General features: G+C 37.0%; 1 protein-coding gene across 3 annotated transcripts in view; it reads left to right on the forward strand.

Annotated features, from left to right (window-relative positions):
* The first annotated feature begins 225 nt into the window (after positions 1-225).
* Iftap (intraflagellar transport associated protein) overlaps positions 226-19673 on the forward strand; it is a 58588-nt gene continuing 39140 nt past the window's right edge. For 2 of the 3 annotated variants that reach the window (XM_046456226.2, XM_046456250.2), the window contains exons 1-2: positions 226-363; positions 16725-16880. In XM_046456226.2, coding sequence (XP_046312182.1) covers positions 16748-16880 — 133 coding nt within the window. In that variant the 5' untranslated portion in view covers positions 226-363; positions 16725-16747. Of the gene's footprint in view, positions 364-518; positions 667-16724; positions 16881-19673 lie in introns of those variants that run through there. The other variant, XM_046456231.2, reaches the window with a different exon arrangement.

A 19673-nucleotide genomic window follows, 5' to 3' on the forward strand; every position in this document is an offset into this window, starting at 1 on the left:
AAACAAAATCCTCTCACAAACTTGCCCTGGGACCCAGTTAGCAAAATTCAGGGAGTTAGGTACGGAAAGAGCCACAGAACATTCCTACCGAATTCAAGCCAAGTAGTTGGGACATATTTTAGAGATGGACTCTCCGCCATTTGATTTCTGGGTATTGTAGTTCTTTTTTTTCTTAAAGACTCATCACACGCTAGCCGAAAGAACTACAATTCCCAGGAATCTGTGCTCTATGGGATGTGTGCCTATAATGATTTGTCTTTGTTTCTTCGGGAGAGTAGACTTCTAGTATGTCCATCTGAGTAAAGACGCCAAAAGTGCGAAGTGACTAGATGGGAGACAAGGCGGACAACTGGGGATTGGGAGGTGAGAGTGGCTGGCGCAGACCAAACATCGGGTTACGGGGGCGCTGCAGCACCGAGGGGTTTCGGGTAAACCGATGTCCCGGAATTGCTGGAGCTTCCCCTGGGGACTCTTAAATAGGTGACCCAGTAGGATGCACAACTGCTTCTGGCCCGCGCGTGGTTGCCCGGAAACGGCAGTCTGAGGGGACGCCACGGTGGACTCCTGTCCAGACGCATTGAAGCTCCATTCAGAATTGCGCCCCAACTCAGAATTGCACCCCGGAGGATCCTGGGCTGCTGGGGAAGGGATTGAAGGGGAGCCAAGGTTACAATAGCTGTTGACTATCTTACAGAACCTAAAGACGAGTCTCCGAATACCTCGAGGGCAGGCGAGAAATTGCTTGAGAATGATCTTACCACTCCTGCATTTAGTAGTGGAAATACTGTAATTAGACCTTTACAAGTGCCCCCCACCCCCCTTTTTTGGGTAATTTACTCCTGTTTTTAGGATTCTTTTAAGGAGGAGGAGAAGGTTCCTAAACACATCTCCCCTTACCCACTCCTAGAAAAATAGAATCGCTGTTATTTCAGACCTCTTTTTCAGCCCAAGAACTTTGAGGTAATTCTTTAGTAATTCTGTAGAAAGCAGACACTAAACAAAGAGGTGCAAGAGTTATTCAGGACTTTATATTTTTATTATGGTATTAATGCGATGTTTACCAGATGAAGTAAGCTTGACAAATTTTTATTTTATTATACCTTAGAGAGATGTGAAATATACTTACTGTTTGCAGAGTGAAGTTTTAGGCGCCAAATGTTAAAGCAAACAGAATAACACAGATTCAATGACTTTTCAGAGTAAGTTGTTAATATACTTAAAGCAGAATAAAACAGTATGGATTTTCAAATGCTGCCTGGCTAGATTCAAATCTTAGCCGTCACCAAGTACACGACTTTGGGCAAGTTATTTAACTTCTCTGTGCCTCAGTTTCCTTTTCTGTAGAATGAGATAATTTTATGTATCTCATGGGTTGATGTCAATTATAATTAATAATTTAGTAAAACATTGCACATAGTAAATGATAGTTATTATTATGATTATTATCAAACTTATCAAAAGTAAGGTTGTGTGTGCACAATTATCTGCCAGGGATGACAGATGATATTTGTAATGTTGAAGATGGTTAAAAGACTTTGGAAATTTATGATCTGGTCAGTGGATATAGATAAACTTTTGAACTAGTAAGAGTGGGATAAATATATATAATGATGCTGGTGGTGGATTAGTTTAAATAGCAGTTGATATTTCATTCTTCTTGTCAGTCTTTTCTCTAGCCCTTCATTAAATATATGGGATCTAGAATTGAATCTTCTGAGTCCTAATCTGGTGTTCTAACAATTAGTTGCTGTGTAACCATGGTGGGCAAATTATTTTTGTCTCTCTTTTTATTTGCAAAGTGGGGATTGATACTATAGTTTATTTTAGTTTTTATTTATTCTTTTTAGTTATACAGTATACAGGAAACACCTTGACATTATCACAGAGGTTTGGAACTCAACCTGTGCCAATTCAATCCCCACCACTTCTCCACTCCCACCCCCACCCCCCTCTTCCCTCCACTCCACTGATCTCTCTTCAATCCATTTATAGTTTACTTTTTAAAAAAATTAATATCCTGTGGATATCTCTGATGCCAGGATCCACTGTGCCACATCCATGCATACACATATGAAAGACTGTTTTATTTTTATTCTCCTTGTAAATGTTCCTTGGGCCATCTAGTATCCATGGTCACTCTAATGAGATGGTGTTTTTAATACAAAATTTTTTGTTTTTGCCTTAAGCACTTCTGTAGATCAGATGTCATTAATTGCTGAACATTCTCATGTACTTTAGGAGTTTTAGTTTATTTTGGGTATCTCTTAAGGTGTGATCTTTTAACAATAATATTTTGGGTTATTAAACCAACTTTGGAAATGGGGCCTGAGAAGGATTAGTTCCAAAGCTATAAAAGCAAGCCTCTGCGGTCTGAGGACCATGTGGATTTGCAGATTCAGCAACTTCCCCTGCTTATGAAATAACCTAGGAAACTGTTTTATTTATTCATAGCTTATCCACATATACATGAAAGAAAGCATCTAAGAAATTTAAGGGAATTAAAGGAACTTAAAGGAAGCTAAAAGAAATGTTATTGACCCTCAATTCATTAAACGAAAACTGTAGGTACTTATACATGGCATGAATTATTATTCTCAGAGTTGTCCCATTTTGGGTGGAGGGAGTCCCAAAGCCAAAACTTGCTTGTTTTAAACATCTGTGGTGCCATACAGGGGTAATAAATTCCAGACCAAAGGAATTTCCTAAAGAACATTTGTTTTTAAACAGCAAGCTTAAAAAAATATTTTCATTGTAGCCTATTGACTTCATCTTGAGGTTTTCACAGGGATTTTGGTTTGTCATAAGTTAAAACATGATTATTATAGATTAGGTAGAAACATTTTCTTGGGTAAGATGTAAAGAATATTATCCATTTTTGTAGCTTAGTTCAGGGCCCTAAAAAAAGTGGTAAAATTTATTGTTATATTGAATTATCTCCTCTTGTAATGTCATTTGTGTATTTAATTTTTAGATTACTCATTTTAATCAGATGATTCCTATATTTAATAAATAAACAAGAACATTGAAAGTGTTTTCACATTTTTTTGCCATAGTTTTTGAGATTTTGCTTTACTGATTTATGTTTTCAGTGGAGCAGACCATTATGTCTCTTCCATGGTTTCAATATGAGTATATTAGTTACATCTTAGTTTTTAAAAAGCGTTTTTAAAAGATTATAATAGACCTAAAATAACCTACTGAAAGGTTTCTCTTTAAATAGACTAAACTAAAACAGGCAGATTAAAAAAAAGAGGCTTTTTTTCAACTGAGGGGAATTTCAAAGTCAACACATTAAAGATTCTTTTTAAAAGACAGAAATATAGGGCCAATACACACACAGTCTTCCCAGCCTCATGCTAACAGTCCGCAGCAGGGAGATTTTCATTTATTCACTTTGAAGGCAGGGCATAGTTGAGTATCAAAAGAGGACTAATGGTGTGAGGTCTGGGCTTGTAGTTCCTGTGTCTGAACTAACTTATTTTTCTTTCCAAAGAAAGACAGTGTACTCTGAAGCATTAAATCTTATTGCTCAGTACGGCCCATGTTTCCTGATTGCTCCAAAAGCAAGTAACCCCATGTAACTGCAGGTATTTAGTGCATAAATTAAAACTGTTTTACACGGTTAATCAGGTTTGAGGCATATATTATTTGATTTTTGCTGGCAGTAAAACCATGATTAGGTCTTTCTTCCCACACTTCTGCCAGCAAAGCATTTGTGCACTAAGATTAATAATGTGCTCTGAAGGCATAGAAGTTAAATCCTCATAGCAACCTGAGAATAGGAAGCCCCACATTTTCCAAATTTACTCCTTCCCCATCTAGACACCCCATCCACCTGTAGTTACCGTACTCTGAAGTAGGGCACCTGCCTTCCCATAATATCAGTTCCCATCTTTTAGCTTGGGGAGAAATGAAAACATTGGACCTACCTGAAGGCCAGAGGGGCTGCTCACCCCTCTCTGAATCTCTGTTGCTAAAGCAGTATTAGGAAGATTCACTACTGCCTACTATGCCTGCGGTAAGCAGAAGCTGATGTAAAGAGGGTGCTTATGCGTCTACAGATGTTCTAATGAACTGGGATCTAACAGGAGTAACTGACTGTGACTTTTTCTCTTTGATGGTTGAGGGAGATAACCACCAGGGTGTACCCTCCAGATTTAACTATTTCATTACTAGTTACAATGGAAACACAATTCCCTATTCATTTGTAGGAAAAAAAGCATAGATGAAACCCAGTTTATTAAAATTAAAAAAACATTTTAGTAAACAGAAAAAATGAATGCAATTATTCTGGTTTAAATAAATACTCTTGTGAATCCAATGGGATGTTGCTTGCCCCAAAGCAAAGACCAAAAGTGCCAATTGTAGTTATTTGATCTTTTCATTGCTCTTCTGTGGTCTCCTTTCTTTAGTGCAGGCTCAGAAGGAAGGAGTTCTAATTGTTGGAGGGCCTCTTCTCATTCAAGCAGCTGCTGTGTAGTGTTGTACAAGATAATATTTCTGAGAATGAGGTTTGGTGTCAAGTTGACCTGGTTTTCTCTGCCTGCTCTGCCATTTCTCAGGTGGTGTCATATTAACCCTCAAGCCTGCTTCTCCATCTCTGAAATAGAGATAACAGAAATATTGACCTCAAATGGTTGCTGGGAAAAGATTAAATGAGATAATGTATGTAAAGCCCTCAGTCAAGGGAAATGTTAAGATTCCACAGTGATCTTGTAAACTGCCTTTATACTTTTTAAAAGTTGCATAGAATTTCATTCAGTTAATGAAACATGATGACCTAACCATCCACTGGTTAGGTGGTTGGTCATTTGGTTTCCATGTGGCTTAGATGATATAAGGTAGTGATAAGAGGTGGGTGGATCTGGCTTTGAGTTTCAGTGGTTACACTTGCTAATTGAGGGATATTTTTGAGCTTTGGTTTTATCTCTAAAATGGGAATGATACCTTTCTTATTGTAAGGATTCATGGATACAAAATGTCTGGTATATACAGTGTACACAGTAATTTTCAGGGGTGACTTTTCTTTCTTTTTCTTCTTTTTTAAAAAAATAGAAGTGTAGTTCAATTGTTTGGTTGATTTTTATCATTTGAAATGTTGGTCCATCATTTATAAAAGCATCATCACCTCCTCTAATTATTTCCATGATTTTTGTTTGCAAAAGGATATTTGGTTGTTTCTGTTACTTATTAGTGGAATTACATAATGATCATGGTGCTTGAAATCACAGAATCAATAACAGTGATATATCTATAGTAAATACAATTGGAAATCATGGGTAGGTTCGTGTTTTTAGCTTTTGTATTTTATTAAAATAAGAAAACCCCGGAATTTGTAGTGTAGCAGTGAGTTGCTTAGTTGTCTCCTGAGGAAACTGGAGGTTAGTACATTCGTCCTCCCTTATCCATTATTTCATTTTCCTCGTGCTATGGTTTGGATATGGCGTGTCCCCCCAAAGCTCCTGTGCAGGAATGTTTGGAGGTAAAATGACTGGATTGAGAGAGCTGTGACCTAATCAGTCCATCCTAGTTTGAATGAACTAGATGGTAACTGTAGACAAGTGGGACATGGCTGGAGGAGGTGTGTAGTTGCCTGTGGTAAATTGTGGTCCAAAGATATTAAGTGGAAAATTCAGACGACAAAGAAAAGCCATGAAGTGCTTCCTTTAAATATTACATAATCACAAGAAGGGTGAGTACAGTACATTAAGATATTTTGAGGGTGGGGGAAGGAAGAGAGAGACCACATTCACATAACTTTTATTAGAGTATATTAATTGTTTTATTTTATTATTGGTTATTGTTAGCATTCTTACTGTGTCTGATTTCTTTTTTTTTAAGCAACAAAACATTTATTTATCCACTGTTTTCTCTCCAGTATGTACAATATAACTGTAAAACAATGAAGCTTTAAAAAATAGTGGGCAAGTAGAACCTTAAATCAACAAGTTTTAAATGTAGTCATTTTATTTATGTAATAATAATAGCTGATATTATTGAATGTTTGCCAGGTAACTATTATAAAAATATATTGTCATTATTAACTTTTAAAAAATTTTTATTCTTCTTTAGATATACATGACAGTAGAATGTGTTTCGATGTATTATATAAACATGGAGTATAACTTCCCATTCTTGTGATTGTACATGATGTGGAGTTACACTTGTGTATTCGTGTATGAACATAGGAAATTTATGTTTGATCCATTCCACTATCTTTCCTATTCCCATCCTCTTCCCTTCCCTTCATTCCCCTTTGTCTAATCCAATGAACTTCTATCCGCACCTCTCCCACCCCTGTATGTATTAGCAGTGTGTATTAGAGACATCTGCCTTTGGTTTTTTGGGATTGGCTTATTTTACATAGCATGATAATCTCCTGTTCCATCCATTTACCAGCAAACGCCATAATGTCATTCTTCTTTCTGTGTGCCTAATTTTTACCAGCAAATGCCATAATGTCATTCTTCTTTCTGTGTGCTTAATTTCTTTGTTACAATTATGTACATATATCAAAGGGTTTGGTACTTAGTAGAGATTTTGGGACATATTCCCCTTGGGTAAGAGGTGACTACAGTAGTAAACCATGTTTATTGAGCATCCACTGAGTGTAGTTGTGGAAAATTAGAAAAAAAATTCAAGAACACAGGCCTTTCCCTAAAAGAACATACACGAATGAAGTAACTTTTGATTGCCAATCAGCACCTTACATTCTTGGCACATTCAGTCCAACCAGCCTGCCTGCCTTTCTTTTCCTCTCCTGCTCTTCCCACTGCCCTCCTCCTCAGGTTACTGAGCATCTCACTGAATTGCTGAGGCTGGCCTTGAACTTGTATCCTCTTGCTTCAGTTTCCCAAGTCTCTGTGATTAGAGGTGTGCACCACTGCACCCAGTTCAATCTTTCTTAAAGAAAGTTCCTAGAAATTCATTAAGGAAAATCACAATTACAGGCTATTCAGCCATTCTTATACCTTGAGGCAGAATCAGATCCAAACTCCTACTAGAATATATTGTTTTATCCTTTCTTTCATAAAAAAACCAAACAGTAGAGAATTAAAGAATACAAATCAGTCTAATTACAGAACAAAATAACTTTATATCATAGGTGAGATAAAATACTTAGTTACTAGATGTAGTAATATTATAATTAAACAGAAAAGGAAGAATTACTGGGAAAAAAAGATGGGAGACAACTTGCTGACATTCAAATCATGTAAGTATAAAAAGTAAAATAACTTGCCAACTGAATATCTGTGTACATGATGGGGTAGAGGAGGCAGAGAAGCATTATTTTGTGGGCTCATGGAAGTGTGAATCAAGAAGTGCAGTGTCCCTTTGAGCATTTCCATCCCCATTTTGTAAGTGAAGGAATAACTCAAACTACGCTGTCACTTCCTGAGTTAACAAATGTTGAAGTAAGGTCAGTGACAACTTCTTTATAGTTTTAGGGTTGGCATAGACAATCAGACTCTTAATAAGTGGCTAATTTGTAAAGGGAATAGTGTAAATAGTATTGGAAAGGGAAATGCTTGGCTTGTTGAGTGAATGCTGCAATAGGAGCCACAACTTAAACTGGCAAAGAAAAGAGGAAGGAAAAGGACATCGATGGAGGGAAGCGGCCTACAGTTAGCATGATGAATTGTCAAGAGAGGAGCATGACAAGTGACCTGTCAATTTTTATTCAAAACATTTAAATATGGCCACTTGACCAGGATGACTAGTTTTTTCTGATAATAGTTCCATGCTCTCTGATTTAAGGTTGACTGTTTGCTTTAAAATAGAGTGTAGAAAAATTACAGAGGCATTTTGCAATGTTGTGCTAGAAAAATAAATCGCTTAAAGCTTCTTTTGTTAGAGTAGGGAGTTTGTGATTCCCATTTTCTATCTTTGAGTATAGAAACCATCTTGGCTAAAGGAAATTTATATGAATGTACATGTGTGTGCTATGTTGTGTATATTGAGGCAAAAAATTGTCAATAAAATATTGAGAGAACATTCCAGCTGGGGATTCTTTTATTACTTCTGAAAGCCCATTTATTATTCCATAGTCATAGAAATTTAGAATTAAAAATAACTAAGCAGCACATCTCAAAATTCTCATTTCTTTTAAGAGAATGCCAAATGAAAAGGTCAATTTTGCTTGCAAGATCTGGCATTTTGAAACACTTAGAAATGTATTCCTTCAGGCAGAGTTGATTTAGTTCAGTTGGTCTACACCTGCTCGTAACCAGCTGTGTGGGTTTTGCTTTAAAGTAGGCTTTTTGGTATTGTCAAAGTGCTGTGCATTGTGCAGGTGGCTGACAGGCTCAGGAAGTTGGCGAGAGGGATAACTTTAATCAAGCCTGGATGCCTTTGTGTTGTAGTTGTTATGCAGAACAGATAAAATAAGCATTAATGGGACATTGCATACCATGTGAAGGTGGGATTATATTTGAGCTAATAAATCTTTAATGATTGAAACATTATTGTGAGATTATAGAGCTATAAAGTTGACTTAGAAACCCTACTGCCTTGTGGATTAACAGCTTTCTCAGAGGCCTTGAGAAAAATGTTTACTGGAGCATTCACTCTTAGCAGCTAAGTCATTGATGTGGTTAACGCTTCTGAGGCTAGGAGGTCAGTTTTGAACATGGATGAAATATTTAGATGGCAAAGTTTTCTTGATGTACTAGTCTAGAGGTCAGTTAGTGTGCTTGTAGGAGTTTTGTTAGGGGGTGAAGGTAGACTGTTTACTTGTGATTATACACAATTGTAAATTTTTCAAAAAAGAAAAAAAAATGAAAATGGTAGTGGAAAGTCAATCTTCCTGATTTCAAGAGCATTGAATTTTCTGGGTTTATCCTATGAGTATCTGCTGCAGATTCCCTGTACACAGTTGATCTGTTTTTTAAAAATGGTAGGGAATGAGTGGGGAGAAGGAGTTCAAATGCTTCACTGCTTACATTTTTCTTTGTTTAATGGAATTAATAACTGTGTAATTGAAAACAGTCTAGTACTCAGTTGACCTGCCTCAGTGAGTCAGTGCAGATATTTCTGGATTGACTAAAATGGCTTTTATTTTGGGGAGATGAAATTGATTTTATGCAATCTGCTGATGAACAGAAAAGCTTAATGAATGATAGCCTCAAGAAACATCATTATGGTAGCTTGGATGGATGAGCAGGAAAGGGAAACAAATTTTTCAAGAGGAAAGTTTCTGCTTAAGCATGTAATTGTACAGGTTAGTATTATTCCTGCCCCCCGCCCCCAGCTTTCTGCAGAGGAAGCAATCAACACACCTGGGTTCCAAGATTCTTGGTGAACTTTTAGTGGTAATTATTTTTCTAACTCTCTTTTGCCTTAATTGGTTTACCCTTCTTCTCTACCCTCCACTCCTCCTTTTTTTTAACATATTTTTTTTAGTTGTTGATGGACTTTTAATTAATTAATTTATGTGAGGTGCTGAGAATAGAATACAGTGCCTCACACATACTACGCAGGCGCTTCACCTCTGTGCCACAACCCCAGCCCCTCCACTCCTCCTTTTTAAACTTTGTTTTTGTTTTCTTTTTTCCTAACAAGACACACATTTCCTCCCTTTCCTCCCTCCATAACATGTTGTCGCCTCTCCCCAGAAGCCCCAAGCAGCATTATTTTCCTGTAGCTCAGGGTGCTTTAAAACTTAAATCATCCTGCTTACCTTGGAGTCTCATGTTTTGTGTGATATATATACATATGTGTGTGTATACACACACAGAGATACCCCACATATTTATATGTATATATATGTGATCAAAATGGGTTTTCTCTTGCTAATCTGTCTATTGCTATTTTATTTCATATGCTCAATTATGGACCCTCCAGAGGGCAAAGGAAGAGTTTTGCTCTCTCCTACACTTACAAACAGTTCAACTGCTTTTGTCCCTGTCACCAATCCAAACTACCATTATCTCTTTCTTTTACAATTATGGGGGCTTCCCATAATCTTCCCTTTGAGAGATTGAAGTGGCACCCCCACTCTAAGGAAATTGTAAAACTGTAAGTAAATTGTAGAAACTTGTTTACAAATATCAATGCTGCAGATAGAGTGGTATTTTCAAATTACCCATCTCATTAGTTAACCCGTTGCTTAAAACTCTCTGAAGAGTTTTCTCTCAAGTTACAATGCAAATTCCTGGCCTGGAGTTGCAGGCCTTCAAAGATCTGTCTCCTGCTGACCAACCCCTAGTTCTTTCCCCACCTGCTACATCTTGCACCACCTCAGGTCATTTGTCCCTTTTTATACATTTGGTTTTGAAATAATTATGGAATTATAGGTCAGATTCATAGTGTTGTAGGGACAAATGAGGCAAGGCACTGAAGACAGCAGGAAACAGTTTTATTTGGCTGCAGCCAGGTTCAGAGGGCACAGCTTTTGGTGTTATCAATTAATCCCCTGAACCCCGAGTTCAGGTAGTTTCAGAGTTATATACCCAGCATGTAAGGGAGGGGCTCAGAAGTTCACAGTCTGCAGAAGTTCACATAAAAGCAGCTTTTTCTCTCTCTGTTTTGGGCAGGTAACCCTTCAAGGACAACACCTGAGAAGGGGAGAGCTTCTCCCTTTTCTTTCCTCCCCCTGCCAGCTGTTACCATGGAGCCCAATTGGTAACTTAGCTTAAAAATGTAGACATCTCTGTGAAGCCCAGCTCAAGGCCAGAGGCCTTGTTTGCACATTTCTACAAACTAGTGTACTGGATATGTTTATGAAAAACTAGTAAGAGGGTGTCCAGCACCGGGAGTGCTGGTATCTTCTTGGCTAGTGGCCAAGTAAAACAGAGGGACACGAAAATAGGAAGTTTATCTACTTTGAACTCTTTTGCAGAGACTCTTTTGCTGACAGTCCTAAAGTCAGCCATGGTGAAGATTTCTGGAGAAGCCCATTTAAGACTTTTCTGTGGAGAAAGGGGGTGCCACTTCAATAGGAGGATGCAAAAAATTCATAGGGAAGTCCATGCATCATTGGTTTAGCATTGTACATGATTAACACCTTGCATATAATAGTGTAAATGTAAAGGTTGGGAATTGATATTAGTAAAAAGCCACAGAATTTACTCAGATTTTATTTATTATGTCTATTCTCATTTGTGTATGTGTGTGTAGTTCAGTTATATCACATGTGGTCTTGCATAACCACCCCCATCCTCTCCCTCATCCCTAACCTTAGTAACCATTAATTTGTTCTCTCCAAATATATTATTCATAAATACTACATAAATGAAATCATCCCTTTCAGTGTATTTCTTTGAGGTTCATCCAAGTTCTTGCATGAAATGACAGTTTGTTCCTTTTGATTGCTCAGTAGTAGTCGTTGGTGTGAATGTACCGAAGTTTATTTAACCATTCATCAATTAAAGGACATTTCGGTAGTTTTCAGATTTTGGTTCTATGAATAAAGCTTTTGTGAACGTTTGTATACAAGTTCTTATGTGAAAATAAATTTTTATTTTTCGGGATAAATGTCCAAGAGTGTAATTGCTAGTTGCCACACTATTTTCTGGAGTGACTGAATCATTTACATTGCTACCAGCAGTGTTTGAATTATGTAGTTTCTCTGCCTGCTTGCTAGCATTTGGTGTTATCACTATTTTTCATTTTAGCCATTCTGGTATGTGTGTAGCCCCACCTGGCTAGTGATACCAAACATCTTTTCATGTGATTATTTATCATTTGTATATAGTCTGTAGCAATAGCTGTGCATGTTCTTTTTTAAGTTGGATACAGCGTTGACTTTTGGAAGTTATTTGTGTATTTAGATGCTAGTCTTTTGTTGAAAATATATTCTTCTAGTCTGTAAAATTTTTTTTCATCTTCTTAAGAGGGTTTTTGGTAGAAGAAAAAAATTTAATTTTGATGAAATTCAGTTAGTCAGTTTTTTTCTCTTTTTTTAAAAAACACTTTTAGTTGTAGATAGACACAATGACTTTATTTTATATGTGTATTTTTTTGTGTGGTACTGAGGATAGAACGCGGTGCCTCGTACGCACTAGGCAGGCGCTCTACCACTGAGCTACAACCCCAGCCCCAGTTGTTTTCTCCTTGATCATACTTCTGGGGTCAAATCTAAGAACTCTGCCCAGTCCTGTGTTTTAAAAATTGCCTATATATTTTTCTGCTTGCTTTTTAAAATCTGTGTTTTGTCTTGACAGGTTTTTATTTTTCTTATTCCTGTTACCTCCTTCATTTTAAAATGCTTTCCCTGAATTCCATATCGCTTTAACTTGAAGAAGTCATGGAAAGGTTCATCAGAATCATTCATTACAGTTGGGGTCTATTTTAGAATATGTAAACTATCAATCTTCTCAGGGAAGGAGCTAGATCTGTTAAGACAACCTTTGTGATCTCTCTGTTCATGGGAAGTGTGTACTGAACCTGCATTATGTGTAGTTTTAATATGGATGTGTTCTTTCTATTTTTCTTGAGTTATTTTATTTTATTTTTTTTGTCAAGAAAAAGTGTACAGTTGTCGAGACATGCCTATTTCTAAGACCTCTGCATAGGAGGTAACCCATCTCTCTTCTAAAGCTTTGGAGTGGACAGTAATCCAAAACCCTTCCCTCCCTCCCTCCAAATACTTCCTTTAATAATGAAAAGAGTTTTACTGAGAGGAATTTACATAGAAATCTAGATGCTTATGCTATTAACTTTTTGGGTAATAATGAAGCATTTCATGCCTTTTATATGTTAGAAAAGCCTTGTTGGAAGAAGTTTATCACTTGAAGTGCCATGTATTCTTTGATGCTAGAGTTGTGTGTTTTTATCTCATCTTGATAAAAAACAATAAAGGAGTTTTAGGTTCTCTTCTATTTAATAAGCTATGTTTTGTTTTATATTCTGCCTTCTTCTTTCTGCCTTTTATCTCTTCCGTTGTTTTCTTGGGTGTATTTATAGGTCTCAAAAATAATGATACATATATTTTCTCAGCCTTAAGGTGTTCTATGTATTATTGGGATTCAGAATGTAGCTGGAGGCCTGAGGATGGCTATCCAGGGGTAGCTTGTCACTTGGTAATATCCTGCTGACTTTGTGTGTCCCTTAAATTTCATAATCATGAGAATCTCATTATGGTTCAAAAGACTCATTAGTTGACAGAAGACCCACCTGAAGTTTCTTTCTCAGATTCATTATTTTCTCAGATTGGACTAGATAAGTATCAGGTTTCTCTCAGCTCAGAGATTCTGTCATTGAATCTATTTCTCCTTAATATTATGTAAAGGACACTAAAAAGTCAGAGAATGCATAACTATTATAGTTCAGTAAAGGAAAAAGAAAACAGTTTCTACCCGGTCTTTTCTATCATGTATATAAATCTGTGCAGTTACAGTGCAATTTGGTCTTTTTGAGACTTGAGCATTTGTACTAATATAAAAGGCCACCTACCTGTGAAGTACAGGGTGATGACTTTATTTCCTTAGGTGAGGCAAATTATTTTGATAATATTTCATCTTCCTTTCAACATAGCAGTAAGTCCTAATTGCACAGAGCTATAAAGGTTTGAGAAAGTGGGCTTTGATAGACCCTGCACAACTCTTTAAAAATGTGTTATTATGTATTATTGCGTTTCAGTGGTAAACCTTAATTTTTTTACCCCCCGCCCCCACTACTTTTTGCAGGCATGCTACCCTCTTTGCAGGCAATGCACTTTGAGAGACTAGTTCATGGTGACTTGTTTTTTAAAGCTTACCACTGATATCCCTGGAAGTTGTATTTCTTTTTTTTTCCCCAGGGGGTAGGGAGGGGTACTGAGGATTGAACTCAGGGGCACTTGACCACTGAGCCACATCCCTAGCCCTATTTTGTATTTTTATTAGAGACAGGGTCTCACTGAGTTGCTTAGCACCTTACTTTTGCTACGGCTGGCTTTGAACTCAGCCTCCTGAGCTGTTGGGATATCAGGCGTGAGCCATCCGCCTGGCTAGAAGTTGTATTTCTTTTGGGTAAGTTCATTAAGCAACAGCTGAAGATAAAAATTTAACGTGTGCTAAGTCAATGGTAATTCTTTTATACACCGTATTTCATAATAGTACACTATCAGAGAACATAAAACTTTAACTAGCTTAGATAATTGTTGGTTTTATTATTTGATAATAGAAAATAGTACTTCTGGGAAATTATGTAATTTTTACCCCCCTCTTACCCAGTGCTGGATAAAAAGAGAACCTGGTTCCTACTGGAGGCTATGCCTGCGAACGTATTGCTTCTGATTAACTGGTTGATGTTTATATATATTTCCTTATCCTTATAATATGTACTAGGTCTTCCATGTGGTATGCAAAGCCCTAAAACATAGACCAAACAATAAACCTTGTTGTCTAGACAAGTCTCCCCTATCTTTCCCCTCAGAATAATACTTCATGATAAAAACACAAAAGTATGTGAATGGTAACTAAAAAACCAGCTTCCTTTTAGAAAACCACTATGATTTGCATAAACCACTTGAGTGTCTGGCCAATGATTATCTGCTTTGTCAGTCCCTAGGGCCCTTTAACATTAGTTATTTATATTTTTATAGATAAGGAAAGTTCTAAATTTGAAGATGAATACTTTTTAAATTCTTCCAGTAATAATTTATATTCCAAAGTCTTAGAAAGTCAATAAAGTCAACAAAATCTGTATTGTTATAACCTTATGACCATATAGATAAAATTAAAGACCTTGAAGTATTTTGAGTTTGTGTTGTGCATAACCTATTAATTGTTTGCCTTTGGTATTACTGAGATGTGTTAAGGGTAAATACTCAGAACATACCAATGCACAAATTGGAAAGCAAGTCTAAAAGTATTTCTGTCATTACTGCTAAAATATCCTCAAGAGCCGGGTGTGGTAGCATATGCCTATAATCCCAGCAGCTCGGGAGGCCGAGGCAGGAGGATTGGGAATTCAAAGTCAGCCTCAGCAAAAGCAAGGCGCAACTCGGTGAGACCCTGTCTCTAAATAAAATAGAAATAGGGCTGGGGATGTGGCTAAGTGGTTGAGTGCCCCTGAGTTCAATCCCTGTACCAAAAAAAAAAAAAAAAAAAGAATAGTAGAAACCACAGCCTGGCTACTTCTTTTGATGTTTGTTCATTGAAGCATACTACCAGAGATGGCTCAAGGAAGAGATTAATATAATGCATTGCTGAAGTTTTGCTGGGCTCGACTTCTGGAAAAGTACATTGATGCTGAAATTCTTATAATTAGGTACACGTCTTACTGATAGTGAAATAATAGCCACCATTGAGATTATTTATCAGTATTTATTATCTAGCAACTGCAAACAAAACTGAGTAAACTTCATTGCTGAAGCCTGGCATTGTTACAGATAAATTTGCATAAGCCATAACTGATAAGATGAAAAGTCTAATTTTCCAGGTACCAATAGTTTGAAAGTTTCTTTCAATTTAAATTAGTATCTACATACACTTTTTATTTTTGTCCAGTCTTTTACATGTTTTATCTGAGACTGTAATGCATAGGGAACTATTTGGATTTATCTTATGTAACATCAGTACATTCCATGTCAGAGTGGTCACAGTCATGAGAAAGCTTTGTGGAAGCAAAGGACAGAATACTAAGACTGGTCCTGTCCTCCATCAGTAGTATCATCATCATCATCATCATCATGATGGTCATTATCCCTAACATATCTTGAGATACATAGCAATTTAATCATCATAGTAATCCTGTGAGGAACATGTAGCATCACAGTTCCTTATTACTTTTCCAGAAATTTTTTGGAGTTAAGAAAGGCAATCAGTGCACAAACCATCTATTATACAAATGTGCAGTGGGTTCTGGGAAAGCACCTCATATGCAGCCCAGTAGGATTTCTTTAGGGAAACGTGAATAGTTGTACTGAGTAGAATAAACAAAAGCCATAAGTACGCTCATGTTAATTCAGATTGGTTCTCCCCACCACATGAGTTCAATGGGAGGTTAAGGCATTTGGAGAGAAACTGAACTTTCAGCTGGGATTTGACAAAGAAATGTATTCCAGTGAATAGAATGAGAAGATCCAGAAAGGACAGTGTGGCCCAGTTTTAATGTATGAAAAGATGTCAGTTACAAGAAGGAAGGATTGAAATTATTCAGGACAAGCTCACTAACTCAGGGCCCAGTTGGGCTAGGGTATAGAGGTGATAAAAGCTGTCCAAAGACTGCTCTGGAATGTCAGCGCTTCCAGTTCCTGGATGTGTGAAAGCACAGTCAAGTCACCTGTTTGTCAGCCACAGTAAAAGTGAGTCACAGGATAGAGTTAAGCATAGTGAAGTGCATAAGGACTTGATTTCTGGGATCAGACTCCTAGCACTGACACTTCTTTCTACCGGCTGTCTCTGTGACCTAAGCGAGGGTTATGATGATTTTCATTAAAGTGCTCAGAACAGAACCTGGTACACAGTAAGTGCTAAATAAGTCACTAATAAAATATGCTCATATTGTTGTCATGGGATGAGTGGTTAGTTGATATACCCTTTAAAGTTACTGTCACTTTAAAAGACTTTGAATTTCTAATTGTGTAGTTATGTGACAATATTCTTGAAAATTAAGAAGATGGAAAGGAGGAAACTGAAGCTAAGCACAAATGTGCAGATGTATGAATAAAACTGATTTATTGACTAGAATTTTTTCTGTCCTTTTGGGGCCTTGGAATCTTGCATTGCCCGCCCAGGGTATTTTCTGAGCAGCTGGGACTGCATGACTCTCTGTTCATGTTTTACTTTGTGTCTTAGGTTAAGTAGCCTCGTGGACTGGGATGCCTACCCAGAAATTGGGATTGGAGATAATGGATGAAGATCAATTAATGGAAGAAGTCTTGGATAAGTTTGTTAATTGTCATGAGCAAACATATGAAGAGTTTCGGAGCACTTTTACTCATCTTTCAAAAGGTAAGATGGAGAAGTAAACATTCTACAGCAGTAGAGATAAAGAATTTTATTATATGTCTTTTGTTTGCTGCCTTTTAAGAAGGACCATTTCATGAATACTCCCTCTTTTCCTTTATCAGGTAATTTTTATTAGGGCATCTGTGACAGATGTGTGTAAATACCAGTGTCTTTCTGTATCCGAGAGCTGTGTCATGGAGTCAGAGCCATTGAGTTTGATAACTCAAATTGCCCTAGGAAATTATTTAATATAATCTCTTCATTTTATTTTTAAAGACATGCAAATGCAAAGAGTGGAGGTTGTTAAAAGCATTTTAAAAACCTAAGATATACTACAATGCATTTGGATCCTGGTGTCACCATTTGATGGCCATGTGACATTGGGGGAATAATAATAATATACCTGTCCCAAGGGTTGATAAGGGCTTGTTGAGAGCCTTGTATAACTCAGCATAGTGGTTAATGCATGGTGGGCACTTTATGAATTCCAGGTATTGTTAATGTTGTGATGTTGGTGATGATGCTGTGGCTTCTATAGACAGGAAACAACCTTTTAGACCTGCTGTAATAACCCGAAGCCTAAAGGTCAAATCCCTGCTGTGGGTTTCATTACATGCTTTGTTGCTTCACACAGTGTCATTTTTTAATTGCGCCAGTGCTTAAAAGTTGGACAGTTTTATAGGAAAACCTTGATTTGTATCTTTTTCTTTTTTTTCAGATCAAGTGAGGATATCTGTTATCCATTATTTCCCTTATGAGCTGAAGGTCAGGAGCCTTAGCCTTTTGAGCTCTCTAGTATATACACTCTTGGGTGCTCAGTCTAAAAATGTATGCACGTGTTGTTTGCTTTTTCATTTAAGTGGCTTTCATGGGCACTGGAGTTGTAATCTTCATTTTAGGTTCTGCCTCAGGTTGTCATTGGTTGGCTGTGAATCTTTGTTCTTTTTGGACCATTGATCTGCATTTGAAGTGAGGTCATTGGTTCTCCACCTAGACTGTCCTGAGGAGCTTTAAGACCATATTAATACTAGAGCCCACTCTAAAGCTCAGCCGAGGCTAAGGACTCAGTATTTTGTAAAAGTTCCTCTAGTAATTCTGATGTGCACGTAAAGTTGAGAACAGGGGTTTCATAATCTCTGAAGTCATGACAGTTTTAAGGAAACCTGATCTCATAATTATAAGTCATGATTCCTATGCTCTAAGCAGATGTAAAAGAAAGATAGTTATCATGAAGAGGAAATGTGATGTTAGTCTGTTTTATCATGCAGGATACAGGTTAATCTAAAAATCTGAAATGATTTAAAATTCAAAACTTTTTGAGCACTGCTATGATGTCACAAGTAGAAAACTACATACCTACTTGTCCTCATCTGATAAGTCACTGTCAAAACACCAGTGCCCTAAAAATATGGTATAAAATTACCTCCTAAAGTGTCTATGAAACATGACTGGATTTTGTGTGTAGATATGAGTTTCATCCTCAAGATAATGTCATTACTGTCTATTTCAAATATTCCAAAATCTGAAAAACCTGAAATTCAAAGCACTTCTGCTTCTAAGCATTTGGAAAAGTGATACTCAAGCTCTAAAATAACATCGATAACTGTTTTGTTTAAACTAAAACAAAAACAAAAACAAAAAACAAAAAACATGGAATGTGGGTATTATTTACTCTTATGGGTCATAGAGATTTTAGGCATGTTAAAGATAGTTTTGGGGATGTCAGTGAATGATGTGTTTTGATATGATACGCAGATCAAATCTGGAGAATGACCAAATCTCTTTTTAGTTTATGAATTTAGGTTTAGGAAGCTGCTTCCTTTTTCTGAGCCTTGATTTCCTTCTTACCTTCTGGACCCAAATATGGCAGTATGAATGGCTGGCTGGGGTGGGGTGGTGGAAACAAGGGGAAAAACTGGTAGGATGAATGAATTTTGGATTGCCAGTGGCACTGTGAAAATCCAGATTATCTTGGAAATTATTTGTGTGACCCACTTCATTTTTGTAAGGTGGAATAGTAAAGTCTTATTACAAGGACTTTGATATTGTAAGGGGTTACACTGTGTTTATCTTTGAGGTCAGAGTCTAGTCTGTTTTCAGTTTTTTGTGTGGTTACTGCATGCAGAGAAAGCAACTGTTGCAGATGTGGTAACTTAGTTTTTTTTTTTTTTTTAAATTTTATTTTGGTAGTTGGAGATGGACAGCATGCCTTTATTTTATTTGTTTATTTTTACATGGTGCTTAGGATAGATCCCAGTGTCTCACATGGATAAAATAAATTATAAGACATATTAGAATATCAGCAGGCAGATTTTTTTTTCCTATTGTTTGTAAAGATATTACAAGGCAAGCACTCTGTCACTAAGCTATAGCCCCAGCCTGGTAACTTTGTTTTGAGTTTGGTTTGGGGCCCCAAATTGAGCTGAAATAGATGATGATGCGAGTCACATAAACTGCATCTCCAAGCACAGTTGTTTTTCCTTTCAAAATATCCTTAGGCACCAGTTCACATTATAAACTAATGACCTGAAAAAAATTCCTCTTAAAGCACAAAGAAATGTGAGTGAAAAAATATTTTAAATCAGTGTCTGTGTTTCCTCTGAAACATTTAAACACCTTCTGCAAAACCAAACAGGACTTGGGGACAGGCCTAACTAAGAGTTGAATAAGAACCCGGAGAACTCATCTAGGTTTACATGATCAGTTTACTTGAGAAACACATTAAGGCTCATTCTTCAAAGCCCCTCCCCTTCCTTCCAGGCCCTTCATTTGTCTGAATATTTGTTTGTTTTGCTT

The sequence above is a fragment of the Marmota monax genome, unplaced genomic scaffold (genome assembly GCF_021218885.2).
Source record: "Marmota monax isolate L192 unplaced genomic scaffold, Marmota_monax_Labrador192_F-V1.1 WCK01_AAM20220418_F8-fsc00047, whole genome shotgun sequence".
In the NCBI taxonomy this organism is placed as follows: domain Eukaryota; kingdom Metazoa; phylum Chordata; class Mammalia; order Rodentia; family Sciuridae; genus Marmota; species Marmota monax.